This window comes from Lagenorhynchus albirostris, chromosome 7, assembly GCF_949774975.1.
Source record: "Lagenorhynchus albirostris chromosome 7, mLagAlb1.1, whole genome shotgun sequence".
Classification (NCBI taxonomy): domain Eukaryota; kingdom Metazoa; phylum Chordata; class Mammalia; order Artiodactyla; family Delphinidae; genus Lagenorhynchus; species Lagenorhynchus albirostris.
Window position 1 is genome coordinate 113,509,976 of NC_083101.1, and position 20,720 is coordinate 113,530,695.

The 20,720-nt window shown below is 42.6% G+C and overlaps 1 protein-coding gene across 1 annotated transcript in view; it reads left to right on the top strand.

Annotated features, from left to right (window-relative positions):
* DDX60 (DExD/H-box helicase 60) overlaps nt 1-20,573 on the top strand; it is a 57,024-nt gene extending 36,451 nt beyond the window's left edge. Inside the window, exons 19-28 of the mRNA XM_060153637.1 lie at nt 2,544-2,659; nt 3,496-3,638; nt 3,738-3,847; nt 8,756-8,860; nt 9,408-9,536; nt 10,591-10,715; nt 12,630-12,788; nt 16,770-16,917; nt 18,269-18,421; nt 20,460-20,573. Of these exons, the coding sequence (XP_060009620.1) occupies nt 2,544-2,659; nt 3,496-3,638; nt 3,738-3,847; nt 8,756-8,860; nt 9,408-9,536; nt 10,591-10,715; nt 12,630-12,788; nt 16,770-16,917; nt 18,269-18,421; nt 20,460-20,573 (1,302 nt within the window). The remainder of the gene's footprint in view (nt 1-2,543; nt 2,660-3,495; nt 3,639-3,737; nt 3,848-8,755; nt 8,861-9,407; nt 9,537-10,590; nt 10,716-12,629; nt 12,789-16,769; nt 16,918-18,268; nt 18,422-20,459) is intronic.
* The last annotated feature ends 147 nt before the right edge of the window (nt 20,574-20,720 follow it).

Below are 20,720 nucleotides of genomic sequence, written 5' to 3' on the forward strand. Positions count from 1 at the left end.
GGGACAAGGAAAGATATGGTCAATGAGACCCACAGGGAGATTGAGTGTGCTGGCTGCTTTGCAAGGGGCAGCTGCCTTAGCCGAGGAGCACACCTGGCTCAGGGTAACCTGCCAGGAAGGCGGCCAATGGCACAAAGACCTCACCCTCATTTCCTTCAGGTCTCTTGCCCAGGCTCTCCTTTGGCCAAAGCCAATGGAACCAGAGAGCACTGGAGCTCTTTTGAAGTAGCCTCTGTGGGTCAGTTTCCCTGGGCAGAGAGAGCAGGATGGAAAATGATGGACGTTTATAGAGCAAATGAAGGATATTGAGAAAGTTTTTACAGCAGAATTAAGAATATTTATTCAAAGAGACTTAAAACATTATAAAAGAATTCTTTTGCTCCAAGGGGTTTTCAGTTTAAAGGGGAAAATGATGATAAGCCTGTATTTCACGTAATTTTTCCTGTTGTAAAGCTTGAAGCTACCAAGCGAGCTGTGCTTTGATTGGTTTGAATCTGACTTACTGTGTTTTTTTTTTCGCTCATTCTGTATATGCTACATCCTGAAGGCCTTGAATATTCATATTGAAAAAAAAATCCAACAGCTTTGTCTTGGCAATCTAGAACCTTGAATTGTACTCTAGTCTCAAAGCTTTGAAATGCTGTGACATGGGGTACCTCAGTTTTCCCAATTTTATGTCAGGGTAAAGCCGACGGGCTGGTGTATTATCCGACTAGGGCAAAGCCAAATGGGCAGGGGAAGTTTTTTCTTTTTTTTAATTGTCTGGCTCTGATGGTATGTTCTTTCCAGTTGATTGCCAGGTGTCATAGTTTAATCTGTTTAAAGGAGACCATATTTGAGAATCTTCCCTAAATCTAGTTCCATTTGCTTTATTTGGTCAAAGGACATTCGTTAATTCAGCAAATATATAAGGAGTATCTCCACAGTGCCAGGCACTGTTGGTGCTGGGAATGCCCAGGGTAAGTCACAGAATCATTGGAAAAAAGGGGATAGACAGCTACGCCTACCCATGACGGTGGCAGCCCGCATCGGTGTGTATGGTGACGAGATGGATCAGTGTGACCCCACTGTGGTGATGGCAGGGAGACAGCAGGGGGACGGCTCTGCGGTGGCTGGTCAGAAAGTCTTCCCATGGGGCGACATTGAACCGAACTCTGCAAGTTCAAAAGGGGGTAAGAGCAGAAGGAACAATATATGTGGAAGCTCTGGGGTAGGAAAGATGTGGTCAGGGAACAAAGCAAAGTTCAGTGTGTCTGGAGGAAAGTCAGGGCAGGATGGGAGAGAGGCTTGAATGAAGCTGGAGAGGCAGGTTGGGGGTGGTTACTCCCAGCACAACATATACGCCCTGTTCAGGAGTTTATATTTTGTTCCACATGCAATGGGAAGATATTGAAGAAATTTAATTGTGGACATGGCCTGATGGAATTCATCCTTGAGACGTATCTGTTGGCTGTGATGTGAAGTGTTCAGGGGATGGCCTGGGAAGCTAGGAGGGTGGCCAGGAGGGTATCGTGATTGACTTGGGGGCCGTGGACATGGAGAAAATACTTAGATCTGAAAGACATTTTGGAAAGTAAGATAAAGAGGAATTATTGATGGATTGGTTATGGGAATTAAAAGAATTTGTGTCAAGATTTTCTCTTGCCTGAATTTGCCAATATTTACGTAAACTTGGCATGGTTGATTAAAGGTAATTGGAGACCATGTATGATGATTCAGGTTTCCCTGTCTTATTTTCATTCGCTGATTTTAAATCAACTGAAAAATTATTTAATTTATTTAAAGTAAACTAAAACAAACGAAAGCAGTTCACCCGTTTCTCCCATGCCCACCTGTTACAAATACCTATTTGTTCTCTATGTCTTTGAGCTTGTTTTTTTGTGTGTGGGTTTTTTTTTTTTTAAGATTTCACATGTGAGATCATTATTTGTCTTTTTATGTCTGATTTGTTGATTTATTTCACTTAGCGTAATGCCCTTGAGGTCCTTCCATGTTGTCACAAATGGGAAGATTTCATTCTTTTTTATGGCTGAATAATATTCCATTCTGCATATACATACCACAATTTCTTTATCCACTCATCCTTCAGTGGACACTTAGATTGCTTCATGTCTTGGCTGTTATACATAGTGCTGCAATTAACATGGGGAATGCTTATATCTTTTGGTATATCTTTTGGTATTCTTTGGATAAATACCCCGAAGTGGGATTGCTGGATCATATGGTAACTCTATTTTTAGGTTTTTGAGGAACCTCCATACTGTTTTCCGCAGTGGCTGCACCAGTTTACATTCCCACCAACGGTGCACAAGCGTTCTCTTTTCTCCACATTCTTGCCAACACTTGTTATTTGTGTTCTTTTTGATGGTGGCCGTTCTGACAGAGGCGAGTGATATCTCATGTGGTTTTGATTTTCATTTCTCGATGACTGGTGATGTTGAGCATCTTTTCATGTGCCTGTTGGCCATCTGTTTGTTTTCTTTGGAAAAATATCTCTTCAGACCTTCTGCTCATTTTTAATGGAGAATTTTTGTCTTTAATAGGTCCACTGTCTTGGTGGAAAAATTGGAGCAGAAGTCTGGGAGCATCTCCTTGTCATGATCCGCTGTCCCTTCCTGGCCCTTTCTGCTACCATTAGCAACCCGGAGCATCTCACCGAGTAGGCATTAGCTTCTAGTCCGGATACAATGCTTATCTATTTTGAATGTTTGAATGTCATGCTTTCTATCTGGGTTCTGGAGAGTTTCATAACTTTCTGGTGAATTTATTACCTTATCTCTGGATATTCAAGGAACAGAGTCACCCCTCCTGGCAGGTGCTGAGCAAGCCCACACTCTATAAAGGAAAATCAAGGGTTCTCCCAGCTGGATCTGCAGCTGACTAGGAAATTTCCCCCATATCTCAAAAAAGGTTCACCGGAAGTTATCGATTTATGTTTCTTTTTCTTTGTCCTTTACCAAGAAATAAAATTAAAGTGGTATAATGACATGCTCTGCCATGGACCTTGAGATTTCTTACGTTGTCCCACTTTGTAGATGTTTAGAAAGATAGTGAAGCCTTATTATTTGAAAACCCCATATTATTTATCCACGGGGCTAGATTTTTGCCCACTAACAACAACAATTATAGCAAAGACTCCTATTTGCCAGGTGCTGTTCTAACTGCTTTGCGTATGTTAATTTATTTTAAATGGCCAACAACCCTTATGATTTATTATTTTCATTACTACTGTTAGATAGTCTTTTCCATACTGCTATTATTATTTCCATTTTAAATGTGGAAAATGAGGCCCAGAGAGATTTTGTGATCCAACCAAGAGCTTCAGCCCATGGTAAGGAGGCTGGGATTCGATCTTAGGTCATCTGGCTCCAGGGCCTATTCCCTTAAGTAATTTTTAAGGCACATAAAATTTTCTTTATTTAAAGTACTTTAAAATCCTTTCACAGGAAGTGGTTCCATGTTCTGCCTAAATAATATGTAATTTAAATTTTTAAGGTGGCTACGATCCATAAAACAGTACTGGAAACAAACGGACAGTATGATAGAAAAAAATACTGCTTCTTCAAGAAATGCCGGCTGCCGCGCCAGTTCTCACCGAGACTACTTACTGAGGAAGCAGTCGTATAAAGTGAGACTTGGTATGTTTGACATATTCATAGGAATTTTATCTTTTCCTTTCAAGTTATTCCAGCCATTGTGTGTTCATTCATTTGGAAATCCTTGCTCTTCATTTCCAGTGCTCTATGCAGAGAGATACAATGATTTAGAGAAGCACATATGTTCAGTAAACAATCGTGACATCTCCTTTGACCATTTTCACCCGTGCGCTGCGCTGACCGTGGACCATGTGAGTGATGGTTCCGCCATGTTTGTTCTGAGCCACATCGGTGGTTTGTATCATATTGCAAAGCTGCCTGGGCGACACTCATCAGAATTACAGAATCGATGCTCTGTAACAGATATTGAACCTGAGTTTTAAGAGTAACAAGAATAACTTCATAGTTTTCATCTGCTCCTCAGTGGTGTCTATATCTGCAAAGCTTAAGAATGACTGAACATCTTAACCTGAAGTTTTTTGGAGTCGATTTTCTTTATTCTTTGCCCATTTTCCTTCTTCTCAGCACCTGTGTCGCGTCTGTCCACCTTCAAGGACACTAACTCTTCTCTTAATGCAGCTACAACTGTGTGTGGACAGTACCTTGTACGTGTGAGAATCTGATTGCTGTGAATTAGGTCAAACAAGGAAAAGACACTTTTCACTAACATAGCAATCACATGACTTTTTGGTAGTGAATCAGTAAGGTGGAGGTCTTAAGGGGACCTCATGTGGCGCACTGGGGTTTGAGTGGGGGAAGATTTCTTAATTTTTCTTGCATATTATTTTTCCTCTTTCCTTCTGTTCTCAGGAATGGCCCATTAAAGCTCTGGTTGCCTCTCAAAGTGATAATTAAGCAATAGTTTGCCTTCCTTCCAAGACTGGATAAGTTAAATATACTCTAAATTCTGTTGTCAGATGAGCCTTCTAAATGGACAGTTTTTCAGGCACATGGAGGTTTCTTTATTTAAGATACTTGATGTCACAGGGAGTAGTTCCATGTTCTGCCTAAATAGTCATCTGGATCAGAAAGCTAATTTAGATAAATAATTAGTAAGGATGATTCTGATCCTGCCGAGCCTCTAGTGGCTTTTCTTTGGAACCGGCAAAAGGCACAGCTCCTTAGCTAGGCTTCCCAGGTCTTCTAGGAACTGGCCCCAAGTCCTTTCTGTTCATCCACTTGATGGATTTTACCTGGAAGCCCTCATGATTTGTATATAAACTGGAGTGTTTCAGCACAGATGCAAAGTGCCCGTTGTCCAGACTCTGTTCATCTTTGATGATTCTTCTAATGGGAAACCTCTCCAGAATCCTCTGTGACTTCCTTAGCTGGATGGAGTCTTCTCTCCGTAGCACCTTGTCTATATTTTTCTTGTATGACAACAGTTATGGCCAGCTTGCTGCTGAAGTTCTTTACATGCTTGTCTTCTTACTAGACTAAGTCCTTGAAGACAGAGTTTGTGTCCTTGTAGTTTGTAACTAACTGCTATGTATATAAAATTAAAATGTATATTACACAAATATAGCCAACCCAAATGGAGCACTTACTTTGGGTTCTAAGAATTTTACGTATTTTGTCTCTTTTAACCATCACCATTTTAGGATACATGCTGTATTGATATTCCCATTTGGCAAGTGAGGAAGGTGGGGCAGAGAGAACTTGTACCACTGAGGAAGGGGTGGGGCTGGGATGCAGTCTCAGATAGACCGATTCCAGAGCCTGCAGTCGTATCACTGTATTCTGGACAATCTGGTGGACAAATGCCTGGGTGAGGGAGTGAGTGAGAATCACTTTATAGCCTTTGGGCTGTGATGCAGTAGCTTCTAAAAGCAATGGAATGAATCCTAGCGATAGTAATTTTCCAACAGGATTTTATTCTGGAACTTTCTCTTTTGTGCGGCAGTGGCTCTGTTTACACTCTAAAGAAAACTAAAATGTAGACAAAATTCCTGTGACCGAACTCACATCCCCAAACTAGAATAGTGATGATAACCCAAAAATTGATAAGACTCCCTTCTCTGTCTTCTTCTCCTTTTCTCTTCTCTTTCCACATTATTTCCTGGTGTTTTTAAGTAGCGTAGTATTTTCACAGTCACTTGTTGTGTTTAGATGGTTCAGGGAAGGTTGTCTTTAAACAGCAGTGAGCACGGTGGTTGGGAGAACTTGGCGAGGTGGGCATTTTGGTCCAAGTGCCTTTCCTCTATCTCAGTACCTATTAATGAATCAACTGGGAAGCTGCTCCAGCTCCTGTAACCCCACGTGACCTCTACAAACGTCACGCTGCTGCCTGAGTCTCCTTCAGGCTCCCGGACATTGGCAGTAGGAACAGGCCTTGGACAGTGTTAAATATGTATTTTGGCAGCTGTGTGTATGGGATGTTTCCTAAAGCATCAGTGGTAAAAAAGCAAGTCGGCCTTTCTGAAAGAGATGCTTCCTGATCTTGTGTAGTAGACCTCAGATTGATGTGCGAGAGTGGGTGGCGTGGAAAAGTGTAACGAACTGTGGCAACGTAAAGAGTAGTGCCGTCCCCCTTGGGCTTCTGCTCTGTAGCTCTGTCACAAGGGTGGTCCCAGAAGGGAGGGGGGCAGGATGAGTGAGGTGAGGGAGTGCCCACCTTCACATGAGGCTCGTTTCTGGCAGAGTGGAGAGTTATCCGGCCCCCCAGGGACAGCTGCAGGCTGCTGGGGGTGGGGTGGGCTGACGGTGTCAGCCCCAGCAAGCGTGGGAGGAGCCGAGCCACTGGTCTTTTTCGCCTGAACGTGGAGCAGTGCTTCCGTCACCTGCGAGGTTGGGGACGATGTGATTTGCCCAAACAACATCGTGAGTAATGCTGTGTGTTCATAAATGAAGGAGGGTGTGAATCTGTGACCTTTTATGTCTCTTCCTTTTACACCTGGGCTGGCTCAGTTTTTTACCAGCTCGTAAGTTATCGTATCGTGAAGACCAGCTGAAGGGAATGCCCAGCTTTTACCCATCGAGTCCTGAAATTGATTAAAAACATTAAGACCTGTAGGTTGGTCATTCATCAGTCACAGTGAGAGTTGAGGCACCGATCACGTGCCAGGCGGTTTACTAGGCCTGTGCCACGTATTACGTAACTTAATTCTGACAACAAATCCGTGGCAAAGGCAGAATTGCCCTCCATGGTAGAAAAAAGGACACGCAGGCTTTTTTAAAAGCTTAAAAGCCCTAAGAAATCATAAGCATTCTCGTGACCAAAACAGAAGATTTGTGTCTTAAAAATTACGATAGTTCTTGGATTTATTTTATTTAGGCAAAATAATTTGCCACTTTTAAGTAGTAATAATAAGAGAAGAAAATGCTAACATTCTAAAATAACATATTCATGTACTATTTGGCAAAATGTAGTTTTTTCTGTTCAGTCAGTTCAGTGCTCAGACTCAGATGCTGAACAGTGATTCCAGGAAATCACCTGCATCCTATAGATTTTTACAAGCCTCCTTCAAAGCCTGGTTGATTATTTTAATTGAAATACGTTTGACATAAAACCTTGTATAAGTTTAAGGGGTGCAGCATGTTGATTTGATACATTTATTTTGCAGTGTGTCTGCCACCTGTGTCAAGTCTGAGTCCTCATCCCTTTCTTTTTCTTTAACATCTTTTACTTTTTATTATTTTTTAAAATTTATTTATTTATTTTTGGCTGCGTCAAGTCTTCGTTGCTGCGCGCAGGCTTTCTCTAGTTGTGGCAAGCGTGGGCTACTGTTCTTTGTGGTGCGCGGGCTCTTCATTGCAGTGGCTTCTCTTGTCGCGGAACACGGGCTCTAGGCGTGCGGGCTCAGTAATTGTGGTGCACGGGCTCAGTAGTTGTGGCTCGTGGGCTCTAGGGCGCAAGCTCGGTAGTTGTGGCACACGGGCTTAATTGCTCCACCTTCTCGGACCAGGGATAGAACCCATGGCCCCTGCATTGTCAGGCGTATTCTTAACCACTGAGCCACCAGGGAAGCCCCGCATCCCTTTTTTGTGGTGGGACAATTAAGATCTAGTCTCTTAGCATGTTTGGTGTTCATAATACAGCTTTGTTTTCTGTAATCACCATACTGGACATTAGCTCTTCAAGACTTATTTATCTACTAGTTTAAAAAGTTTTGAAAAACCTGTACTGATGTATTTATCTTGTTTGCTTTTAGCACAGTCTGTAAGGTGGCAGGACAGATATTTTGATCCTATATTGTAGATGAGGAACTGGCATTTAGAGGTGGAATTAGAACTAGACCTTCTGATTCAAACTTGATTGCACTTTCCATCCTACTAAACAATTTTTTTCAGCTGTATTGTTTGGGGTGGCTTTTTTTAGCCCAGAACTTCCAAACCTGAGTTTCATAACTTAGTAGCTGTTTACGAAAACAAGTTTCTTATTGTCAAATAATTTTGGAGAAATCTGGATACTGTAGCCCCTTCTTGGAGATTTAACATTTCCAGTGAGAACCCTTGAGGAAGCCTATTCCTAGAATAAAACCCCCCTGTCCTCAACTTTTCTTTTGAAGAAAACCTGCCAGCGTCTCAGGGATCATAGTTTCACAGGCAGTGGATTCGTAGCAACAGTGGTTGAATGCAGTAGCATTTACTGCAGTAAAGGGTTTTGGAGAACAGGAATTTTTAATTTATATTTTAAAATATTTGTGGAAAAATAATGACGTGGATATCCAGAAGGCTTAGCAGAACCAAGTCAGTAACCTGGGGAGAAGTTTCCTTGAGTGTCGTGAAGGTGACCTTCAAGTTATCATAGGACTTGAGAAAATCAGATTTGCCCCTTTTAGCCTGGCTTGGTGCTCAAAAGCCAGGAATCATATTCATAATTAAATCAGTTCCACTTCCAGTTACAGGGTGGAGGCTGTGTGTTCTTGTCTAAACTGAGTCCACAGATCTTTGAGCCTCCCAGCCCTCATAAGAGAATTGGCTCAGCTGAAACCTCTTAGGAAATATAAAAACCTTTCGGTGGGCTTTTGAGTTTTTTTCTCTCTTGGTAAATCAGGGACACTCTCGGTTAGTATTTTGTTTGCGCTGAGCCATTACTGAGCATGTTAGATCAGTGCTGTTTTCAGTGTCTTTGGGTTCATGATGATGCTGAGGCAGAGGATGGAACGTCAGATGGAATAGAAGGAATATTAAATTTTTCAATTTTATTTTAAACATAGATTGAAAAGTTTGGATTCCCTTCTGATCTTACCCTTTCGCCTCGAGAAATGATCCAGCTTTATGATACCATGTTTGAATTCTGGGAAGGTTGGCCCAGGGCTCAGGTAAATAGTAATTCTGCAATTATTTTGAATTGATTGAAGTGGATGGTAACTGCTGCTCACAAAGACAAGCTCTCACTCTTTCTAATCACTTGCATCTGATCTTTGAAAGTTACCTGTGGACTCTTTGCAAAATAAGGTCGCCCCTTCTCTAGACAGCCTTCCTCCTGACGGTCTGTGTTTTCCTGTAACTGGGTGGAATGCCCCTGAACTCCTGAGCAGGCTTCCTCTTTCACTTTCTGTGATAGGACAATCCTTTCATCTCCCCTCCTATGTGCTGGGTCCTGGGTTTCTGTTCCTGCCTTTCTCTCTTCTCGCGCCCCTCCCTTCTCTCTGTCCATCTTTGTTCATCTCCTGTTTGGTTTTGCTGCACATTCTGCCTTAAGAGTTCACCATCCTATTAGGTTTACACACCAGAAATGTTGGGGAGATAGAAGTTCATCCTCTACTCTCAAGACGCTTGTAATTCTGTTAGTGAGACATATTGCTGAGAAACACTTTTGGATTTTCTTGCATGATTTTATTGAATTTTGTGGTATTCCTTTTCAAGGAGTTGTGTCCGGAGGAATTCGTTCATTTTAAGAATAAAATAGTCATTCGAAAGGTGGATGCTAGAAAGTATGAAGAGAGCTTAAAGGCAGAACTGACGGGCTGGGTGAAGAGCGGTCACGTCCAGGAGGTAATTATCACACATGTTTTGGGTGAAGCACCTCTGTGTTCTTGTCCCCTTGAGTTGTGCTGTGCAGTCATTACTATTTTCTGGCTTTCTTTAATCTTCAGCTTCCATTGTAGGATTTTCAGCTGAGCACGAAGTCCAGTGATTCTGAGATAGACTAGAGAGAGAGAAAGGACCTATGTCCTTGTCTTGTCCTCTGTCCGTGCCCTGGCGTGTGCTCCACGTTCTGACGGATGAGGACAGAGGGGCCCTTTCCTGGTCATGATGCTCGGGAATCACAGTGACAGCAGCTGAGGAGAGCTTTTCATCCCTTTATCTCTTTTTCATCTGGAAAGTTTTTTTTTCTTTTATGATTTTTATTTTAATTTGTAGGAACTATTTTTGTATTACAGCCTTAGTCCGGGGTCGTATGAGTTACGAATATTTGTTTTAAGTAAGTTGCTGGTCTTTTTATTTTGGAGTTTGCTCTGTTGTCACATATTACGGTTTCTGATTTTGGGGGTGTGACATATATTAGAGTTTTCTCAGGTGAGTTTTTCCCATTCTATTTTAACTAACCTCCTGCTCCTATATAATTATATTTTATTCCACTTATTTTGTCAAGAAAAACCTTTAAAATGTATTTGTAAGTGATACGTGATATAGAGAGAAACTTATATCATGTATATATATGTTACATGATGTAGAGAGAAACTGATTTACCCCACCTCCTGCCATGTAGTGGAACCAGCATCATTTACCAAATGATCCTCTTCCTGACTGATTTGTGTTGCCTTAAAAAATTGCATGTTAAATTGCACGCGCGCATGTGCGTGGGTATTACTGTTTATCTTTTTGTTCTCTCGTATATGATATATAAATGTTGATTTATATATTTCTTTGATGGTTCTTTTGCAATGTTTTATTTTATACTTTCATTATTTTTGTTTTTGTTACATAGTCTATTAAAGAACCACAGAAATATAGATTAGATAACTATGAAAATGTTTTAGCCAGAGGCAGGAATTCATGTCTTCATTACGCAGAACTTACAATAATTTTCTTTTCACTGCTACAGGCCAGAATGGTCCTGAGGAATCTTCGTCCTCCTTCGGTTGTTAGTTCAGAAAACATGGCACGTATGTTTCCACGTCTTGTTGAAAAGCTAAGCCAAATGGAGAAGTTACCTGCACTGTTTTTTTTGTAAGTCATTTAATTTGTTTTTGGTTGTAATTTGTATTAGATGCATTCTTTTAAGTAGAGGGAAGTTACACAAACTTGACTCTTGTAAAATAGTGTTCAATACGATTTTTGGTGCCCTTTTGTTATTAGAGTGCCGATTTAAAACTACACCTTTCTAGTTTAGTTCTTACAAAAATAATTTTACTTGTGCTGTTACATATCACCTTCTTTATTTGGTTTTCCTTCTCCATTTCTTCTTCTCCTTTTACTCTAAACTAGTGTATTTTTAATTAGGTCTTGTTAATTTTCAGTCAATACCTAGGTTTTTTACAAAAGAGATCGAATGTTTATGCACACAATTACCCCACATAAAATTAAAGTAGCCTTGCAATATGCTAGTTTAAATCCCAAGGTGCCAGGAAGTCTGGACCATATGTCCCTAGGTATTTCCATTTCAAAAGGTATAAAGCCCAGACTCTGGAGACATTTCTGGATTGTAGAGGCCAGTAACCCCTGGGTTTACCTGGTCCCTAGAAAGAAATAGTCACAATCCAAGAAGTGAGGATGAAAACCCCCAATTCTCTCCATCCTGCCTAAAAGAGCAAAATTTTACTGTACGATCTCACTTGTATGTGGAATCTGAAAAAGCCTTACTCATAGAAACAGAGTAGATTAGTGGTTTCCAGGGACATGGGGGTGAGAGAAAGGGAGGAGATGCTGGTCAAAGGTACAGACTTCCAGTTATGTAATGAATAAGTCCTGAGGATCTAATTCCATCATGGCGACTACAGGTAACAATACTGTATTGCATACTTGAAAGTGGCTAAGAGTAGATTTGAAATGTTCTCACCACAAAAGGAAAGAAAGGTAACTTTGTGAGGTGGTGGTTTTGTGAACTAACCTTATTACAGTCATCGTTTTGCTATGTTTACCTTTATCAACTTGTCATGTTTTGTATAACTTAAACGTATGCAGCGTTATATGTCAATTATGTCTCAATAAAACTGAAAACAAAAACACACAGAGAAAAGCAAAGGAGGCACTAAAATTCACAAAAGATTTGGCCGTCAAGAAATCTGACTTATTTCACTAACCATAATATTCTCTAGTGAAATAAGTCAGACAGAGAAAGACGAATACTGTATGCTATCACTTATATGTGGAATCTAAAAAATAATACAAATGAATGTGTAAGTAAAACAGAAACGGTCACACAGACATAGAAAACAAACTTACAGTTACCAAAGGGAAGAGGAAAAGTGGGGAGGGACAAATGAGGGGTTTGGGATTAACAGATGCAAACTACTATATATTAGATAGGCAACAAGGACCTACTGTATAGCACAGGGAATGATAGCCCTGATCTTGTAATAACCTAAATGGAATAGAATTTTCAAAAATACTGAGTTACTATGTTGTACAACTGAAACTAACATGATATTGTAAATCAACTATACTTCGGAAAAAAAAATATCTAACACTAAGGGTCTCTGATGCTGTTACAAGACAGACGTAAAGAGCAGTGGAATTAGACACAAGAACAACTACAATAACAATAAAAATAAATAAAAAGGAGTAAAACAATTTTTTCTCACCTCTTAAGAGAGGAAGAAGGAACATCTCTCTTCTGTAAATAGAGAAAATCCATTGTTATCTGTTCCTTGCCTGTGTCGTGCCTGACCCCTCTTCCAGGAGAAATCTCTGGGGGCTCTGCTTGCCATTGCCCCAGGGGGGACTTCTTGTTTCCTGTAAGGCGGTTAATGATGGGTCTGCCGACCCAGAACACCTCGTGTGCCTGTTCAGGATGAAGCTCATAAAAGTGGAGATTAAAAACTCAACAGCTGTGTGTCAGGATGACAGCAGTGGATGGCTATATGACTGAATTGTATTTATCACATTACTTTCAAGGCAAGCGTTCTTTTCCTTTGTTTCCAGATTTAATTTAGGGGCTGTAGAGAGAAGCGCTGGAAGTGTGAAAAGGTTCCTAGAGATAAAGCAACAGAGCAGAAGGCCCCTCAAGGCTGATAAGGAGGCCTATGACATGGAGAGCAAACTTCGAAAAGTTAGAAAATCCCTTGAGACACAGAAGACAATGTGAGTACGTGACTCAACACACTGGTGGTTGGAAGGCTGAAATACGTCACAAGTCCCAACAGGAGTGTACACTGGGCTATACAGACATCCTAGCTGTCCCTTATTTGCAGGCCGGTTCTGTGCTTCGGAGAACTGTGTGTGCTCCTGGCTCCTGCCTTGTTCTCGGTGTCTAATTCTGATGACTCTGCGTCTGAGATGCGTCTTTCCTTCCTCCCACCCTCCCATCCTCAGTGGCAGCCTGGTCTGGACGGGCCCGCATCTTCCTCGGGCGATCGCAGAGGTCTTCTTCTTGGACTTGGGAGCTCCGAGGCTCACCACCCTGCGGTGTAGCTGACACCACTCTTGCTGACATTCTCATTGATTAACTTACCCACACTCACTGTTCCTTCTCCTGGGCCATTGTTGGTGGACCACCATGTTTGGAGTTTTGCCCTCACTTTTTCAGATCACGTTCTACTACTCTCATCCTTCAATACTCAATATTTACTCTTCTCCCTGCGTGAAGAGTGCCACGTCCTCCTGCACTTTCCCGTGACATGGCCCTTCTGCCTTGAGGTCCCTCCTTCCCTCTCGCCCCCAGAGCTTCTGCTCATGAGTTCGCTGTGCCTCTCTGAAGCTTGCCCTCATGCCCCACTTAGATTTAGTGCCCTTTCTCCCGGGCTCTTGCTACGCTGCAGTATTTAGTAGGTCGATTATGATGTGTTGCTGTCTTATTCCTAAATTGTTAAGCTCTCTCACAGCAGGGACCGTGCATTTTCCTCTTTTTATTAATATGTCCAGTTGTTATCGAATGACTCGGGTCCTGATTCTCGCTGGACCCGATTACATACTCACAGATGTCGGCAGAAAGGAAAGGTTCCTTTAATCAGGATGCCGGCAATGGGGGGAGATGGCGGACTCAGTGTTCCCCCAAAACCACCTCTGAGATTCTGTTCGGCCATGGAAGTTTTAAAGGGAAGGAGGAGAGTAATCTCAGTTAATCACTGAGATGGGGGGTCAGGGTCATCGCCGTCCCCCACTATGTGCAGGCTCGTGGAATCCTCGTCATCTTCCTCTAGGTGTTCTCTCGATCACGCCGTTTGTTGGGGACATTACTGAAGGGGAAGCTTGGGAAGAGATCTGGTCACCTGTTAATTACTGACTCTTCTCTCCTCCTTCTTTGATCTGCAGAAAGAACCGATACGTTAGGCAAAGTATTGCGTGATCTAAAGACTTGAAAGGTGTACTTGGGCCGGAGATGAGTAGAGCATGGGGCGCCTGGTGAAAAGTCACGATGCAACTCTGCTAAAGTGACAGGGAAAGGGGCTTCCTGCTGAGGGCGGTTTCCTACAAAGAGCTGCTTACACAGTCTTAACACATTGCTTGGCAGGTCACAGCTGGTCCATAAATATTTTGCAGTGATTGGTAGTTATTTCTCTGAAAGTTGAAACAGCTTTTAGAGCTTCTCGGGCTCAGATTTTTCACATTCCGGAGCAGGTCAGAATTTCCTGCTGACACTTCTGTGTCTCTTCCTTCTGCCTGTCATGCTGTTTCCCTGGAAGTGATGGTAGGTGTCAGCCTTTTCAATCACTAGACAGCTTAGACACTTAGCTTTTCTTCAGGACGCTGGCAGTCACGACGTCACGTTGCGTTAGTGACCAACAAGCCAAGCTTTAAAAATAAGACGAATGTTTTCGTGAACTAAGAATGCTGCTGTCATATCAGTAAACAAAGGATGTTGCAGCCAGCAAGCCGCCACTTTCCCCAGCAGCGCACCCTGAGGGGACTCAGGATGGGAAAGCACAGGACACTGGCCCCAGAGAGCTGAGGTGCACATCAAAGGAACGATTCCAGTGAGTCCAGACTTTGCATCTTCCCATACACAGAAAAGCGCTAAATTCCTTAAACTGGAGGTGTCTGGTTTTCTTTAATTAGCAGTGATCCTTTGATGTTCGGACCACCTGGTCTTTGTTGCAGAAACTCTTGTGCGTCATGGCTCCTCCCATCACCTCCTCGGAGCAGGCTCTCAGAGTTATCTGAGCTGCTGTCTCCTGGGCTTGAAGTCCTAAGAATGTCCATCGAATAGAACGTAATTCTCAACTTCAAGGTTGTGCATTTTCTTTCCGTCAGCATTTTCCTACCTCGGTCAGCACCATGATTACACTGAGGGTGTTGGGACCCTTGCCCTGGGCCCTGTGCTTCAGAGAACCCCAAGCTGGCCTCCCCATCTGCAGCCATTCCCTTAAAATGAGGAGTTGATGCAGCTCAGGAGACATCCCTCTGGAGCTCCCTCTCACCCTTCAGATTCCAGGTGGTTACGGAGCTTTATTTGTCGGGGTAGGAGGAGGTTGTATTTTATCTGAAAGTTTGGTACCTCAATTTAAAACTTAGAAATTCTTAGACAACAGTATGGGGGCCTCCGTTAGCCCTCTGCCTGTGCTGGTCCCGGCATTGCCCCTGGAGGTGAAGGGAATGTCCCAGGAAGTGAGTTGGTGGCGCGTCTGCTGCTTGGTCTGTATTTCTCACCCCTGAAATGGAGTTAGACGGGACACTGGTTAGCACATATTTTCATATTAGGAGCTGTCTTATGTGCAAAGGCGAGAGTGTCGACTGAAAAAAAAAAGCACAATCTAAAAGTTGAGAATTAGGTTTTATTTGCTGGACCTTCTAAGGACTTAAGCCCGGGACGCAGCCTCTCAGACAGCTCTGAGGGGCTGCTCCCAAGAGGTAAGCGGGGAGCCAGGATGTAGAGGAGTTTTTGCAACGAAGGCCAGGTAGTCGGAACATCAAAAGATGACTCTTAATTAAAGAAAACCAGACATCTCAAGTTAAGGAGTTCAGCACTTTTCAGTGTATGGGAAGATGCAAGAGTCTGGGCTCACTGAAATCATTCCTTTGATCTGCACTTCAGCGCTGGGGCCAGTGTCCTGTGCTTTCCCATCCTGAGCCCCCTCGGGGTGCACCACGGAGGCGGGCTGCAGAGGCTGCGGACTTGGCGGTGGGCAGCCCGTGGGTCTCCGTCCTGAGTCCCCTCAGGGCTCACCGTCAGGGTGACTGTAGTGGCTTGATGGCTGCAGCATCCTTTGTTCACTGATATGGCAGCAGCTTTACTCATTCACCAAAGACAAACCAAGAAAGGACGAGAGATGTGGGTGTCTGTGAAAGGCGGTTCCCATGGAGTGATGGATAATGCGCTTTGGTGACTGAGTCCAAGCCAGTGTTTGTGGGGCAGTGTCTTAGGTCAGATACCCCGCAGAGATCTGAGATGGGACCTCATGGAAGTGATCTGTTGAAGGGGTGTGCTTGAGCGGGACCTGCAAGAAAGCGACGAAGCAACAGAGGGAAAGTGAGGAAGAGGCGTAAGGGTGTGGTGTTGCTGGAATATTGCTGACCCCGGCCAACCGGGAGGCCTGGGTGCGCTGCAGGGTCGTGCCAGCGTGGGTCGAGGGGGCTGTTTCCTGTACCTCTTATCAGTCAGGTACTGGCTGGGGCCACATTCCCAGTCCCAGGAGGTGTTGTAACCTTACAGGCATTTCTTGGGAGCTCTTGTCAGCAGAGGGCAATTCTGCAGGGGATGGTGTCGCCAAGAACCCTTGGCAACCAGACTCAGAGCTGCTGTAGCAGGAGGAGAGAAGGAGGAGAGAAGGAGCTGGCCTGCACTCGACCATGTGGAGCCGGGGGCACCTACCTTCCTCCAAGCCTGTGAAAGAGAAAATGCTCATCACTTTAGCACGGGACAGGGGGGTCATATTGGGAGAACTGGATTTGGCAAGAAGGATGCTTAGAGTAGGAGGAAGGGAGGGGAATATTCAGACACAATAGGGGACTTTTCTGATGAGGGGCCACCAGTTCCAGAGGCTTCCGAGGGAGAAGGTTGGTTCAGGGTGGTCTGGGGGTATGTAGTAGTGCATGTCTGGGTGATGAGGGGATCAAGGATGTCCCGGGCTTCCTATGGCGGCCAAATGTGGCCATTCATTACTTAAAATTTGTTTTTATAAGCAGAGATAAAAGAAGCCAGAAGAATCCCAGAAAAATGGATCAAAGCCTAATCCTTGAAGCTGAACGTGCTAATCTCCTCAAGGTTTTTGAGAAGAACTTGGAGATCCCTGAGGACTGCACATATGCTGATCAGAAGGCCATAGATGCTGAGGTGAGCCCTTAGGATGGAGCAATGCTCCTGGAAATCATTTCACACTCCCGCTACTACTGCGCAGCTCCAGACGCTGCTGGGTGTGATACCTCAGTGCCGTCGCTTCCAGAATAGAAATCCTTGTGCATGGCCTTCTGTCTGTACCTAACCCTGAGGGCTCTGCAGAGCATGTTTGAAGAAGACAGGATTAGGTTTGTAGAAGATTTCTTGCTTGTTAATAGTTAACCCCTGGGGGTGGCTGCCCTTCCGTTATTTCTTCCTGCAATACTGTTTTTCACAGCCTGAATTCTACGCTCCGGTCTCACACGCCTCAACCGAATATTTCGGTACATGTGGTCCAATACACTTGAAATAATATATACACAGTTTCTCTAAAGCTCAGGATTTCTGTGTTACAGTCAAAACATGCCACCAAAAAGACATTGAAATATCTAAATGTGGTATGCCGTTTCTTCTTCAAAATGTCTTATGGTGCAAATAATGCATGCGTTTGGTAGACGAATTTGAAAATACAAATTAGTAACAATAAAAGCCATGCCAACCGTCGGGAGTAATCACTGCCCTTCTGGATGAACCTTTCATGTCTTTGTGACCACACACACACGCATGCACACGCATACACACACACATACATGCACACACACATAGGTGCATACAGGCATATGCCTGTGTGTGTATATGTGCATTCTATTGTATACATTCTTTTGTAAATTTCACGGTTTCCTCCTTTTCAAGAACCATCATCATTTCATGGGTCCTTGATATCCCATTGTGTAGTTGACTCTACATGGAGGGTATTTTGCTTTTGGATTTAGGGTTTGGGGTTTTTTTCTTTTCTTCTCTCTTTCATAAGCAGTGTTTATTTTAGCACATAAAACTCTGCGTGCAAGTGGATTTCCTCCTTAGGGCAGGGATATTTTTAAGGCTATCTGTGACCAATTTACAGTGAGAAGGAAGCCTTCCCAGACCATGTAAGGTAAGGAACCTGCTCTGCTTGGAGAAATCCCTCTCCCCAGGGAGAACTCCTGGGGCTGATCTGACCTCCCTCAGGCTGGAGCGGCTACAGTCACACCTCCTCTGGGGATTGTCTACTGCTTGGTCAGTGCTTCTCACCCCTGAAATGGGGTGAAACAGCGCGAGACATTCTGCTCCAAGACTTTGGAACATGTCTTGATAGTTACTGTTGTTCCCATAGAATGTTTTTTATATGTAGAGTTAATTTCAAATAATTGGCCTCATTTAGCTAAATTATTATATAGTGTGCCTGTTATTTTCATTTCACCATTTTAAATTCTGATTTAAATTAAAATTAGATAAGAGACGATCAAAATCCCTAAAACTCTTCTTTCAGACTTTGCAGAGGGTGTTTGGCCGAGTGAAATTCTCAAGGAAAGGCGCCGAACTGAAGGCTTTGGCAGCAAGAGGGATTGGATATCATCACAGCTCTTTGAGCGCCAAAGAAAAGCAGTTAGTTGAGATTCTTTTTAGGAAAGGATTTATAAGGGTAAGTAAAGTTCTTCATTTTATAACTTGAAACTCTGTCTATATGAAGCTGAGCACCATAACGAATGGAAAATAACCATTTTTTCCAATCTAATTATGTCTTTTTTTTTTTTTAACGTCCCACGATACCACTGCATTTTCCATCTCATTTAGTTGAGGGAGGGGGTTTGAAATCTCTCATTCAGTTTATCTCTTTTTCGTGAGATTCAAGTATCCCCTAAACAAGTACTGTTCCAACTATTTCCAACTATGTTTGAAATACACCTGTGGCGATCTAGGAATAAACGCCCACTTTTCATTTATAATGTTCATGGCATTTTGTCAGCTGTCCATGTGATTTTGGCTGTAGATGTCTTTTCATGGGTGTGGAGGACATTCAGGGTAGCATTTCGATCAGATCTTTTCCTGGTGTACTAGGAGAAATAAGAACCAGGATGTACTGCTTCCCCGGGGCCAGCTGCGCGGCTCGGCAGACTTTAGCGGTACCATCCTCATACTCTGTTCTGTCCCTGGTGGCGGACAGGAGGAAGGTTCCCTGAATCACTTGACACCCAGCCCTTGTTATATATGTGGTGTGTCCCATAAAGATGTGAGGGGATCCTCTGGATACATTCACAAAGAGGGTTTATATGATTTCCTAGTTAATTTAGACGTTGAGTGATATTTTAAAATAGACCCTGACTTTTTCTAATTTGCCACATTAATTTTTTGAATTATGTACATTATATTTGTGTGTGGTGGGGAGGGGAGAGATAGATTCTGTTACTCTAGGGAGTATCGTTTAATCTTAATAAATAAATCTTGAAGAAAATCTGACATCCTAATTTAAGGGTAATTCTGTAATCTGGAAAAAAACCCAAAATGTATCATTAACAACGTTGTTTAGCTTTTTTCTTAACTAATAACAAGTTATTTATTTATTTTAAAAGTCAATAACCAGAAACAAAATTTTTTACATGATTATGAATTGAGGTAAGGAGGCACAACTATTTTGATCAGCATATCCTGGGTCTAAAATAGTATCTTAAATAGTAGTTGCTCAATTACCAGTAGCTTAGTAAATGGTTAACTAGATACCGCTAGGCAGAGTACTGTGGAAACAGAGATAGCTTTGTTACTGAGAACACATTTTTCAAAAGGTATTTATTCTAGTTATAGTATAAATTTAATGTTCTTTCTTTTCCCATTCATGTTCTTATTGAAGAACTTTATAAAAATAGTTAATAAATGGTGTGTTTCATTTTGACAGAGTATCGTTATCAGGTTCAGAATAATTAAAGAAAATTATTCCATATACTTCACCATTAACCTCAACTATGACTTTATGATAATCAATATAAATAGAAATAACAATTAGAAATACCCAGCATTATATGAAAAAAAAATGAGTAAAAATAGATTATTTAAGAAACTGTAAAATTTTCCCTACTCCTTTTCTGGTCAGTTATTATGGCAATTCAGGGAAAAAGGTGAAACTTAATTTGCTCTATTACTTAGATAATTTATTTCCATAGAAATAATCTTCACAGATAAGTTATAGTGGGTGAGGCTGGCCACTGCCCATAAGTGGGTCTATAACAGTATTATTCCCTGTTGTGGGAAGTTCCCTTTCTAGTCATTTATTACAGAGTATTTCCTGAGCACCTGTCATGTGCCTGGTACTCTTTTTGGGGGGTGGGGTACACGATAGTGAAAGGGGCTTGGAGTCTGAGGCAGGACAGTAAACACACAGATGATACACTTGAGGTGGTCATTAATGCCATGAGTAGGCATAATGAGGACGGGGCCATCATTTTGGATGTGGTGGTCCAGAAATTTCTATTTGACATTTGAGCGGAGGACTGAACAAACCAGATAACTGGATACGTGGGAGAAGAATATTCTGGGCAGAGCAGAGTGAGGGGCAAGGCCCTGAGCAGTGAAATATGACATAGCAAGAACGCCAACGTTCTAGATCCTGTAGTTCAAGGCTTTCTGTCACTCCGTGGCATTCCACTGAAATGCTATTTTATGAAGTAACTGTTTTATTCTCCTTCTAGGTGGTGACCGCTACGGGGACACTTGCTTTAGGAATCAACATGCCTTGTAAATCTGTGGTTTTTGCTCAAAACTCAGTCTATCTGGATGCTTTAAACTACAGACAGGTATTGTGATATGCAGAAACTCCCTATTGCATTGCTAAAATAGGCAATAAAAGAGTAAGAAAGGCGAGGCTTTGGTTTGCAAACGTGCTGCAATTCACAGGGACTTTCCTGCAAACCTGACAGTCACATTTAGCTGTGGTATAGGGCCGGTCACGG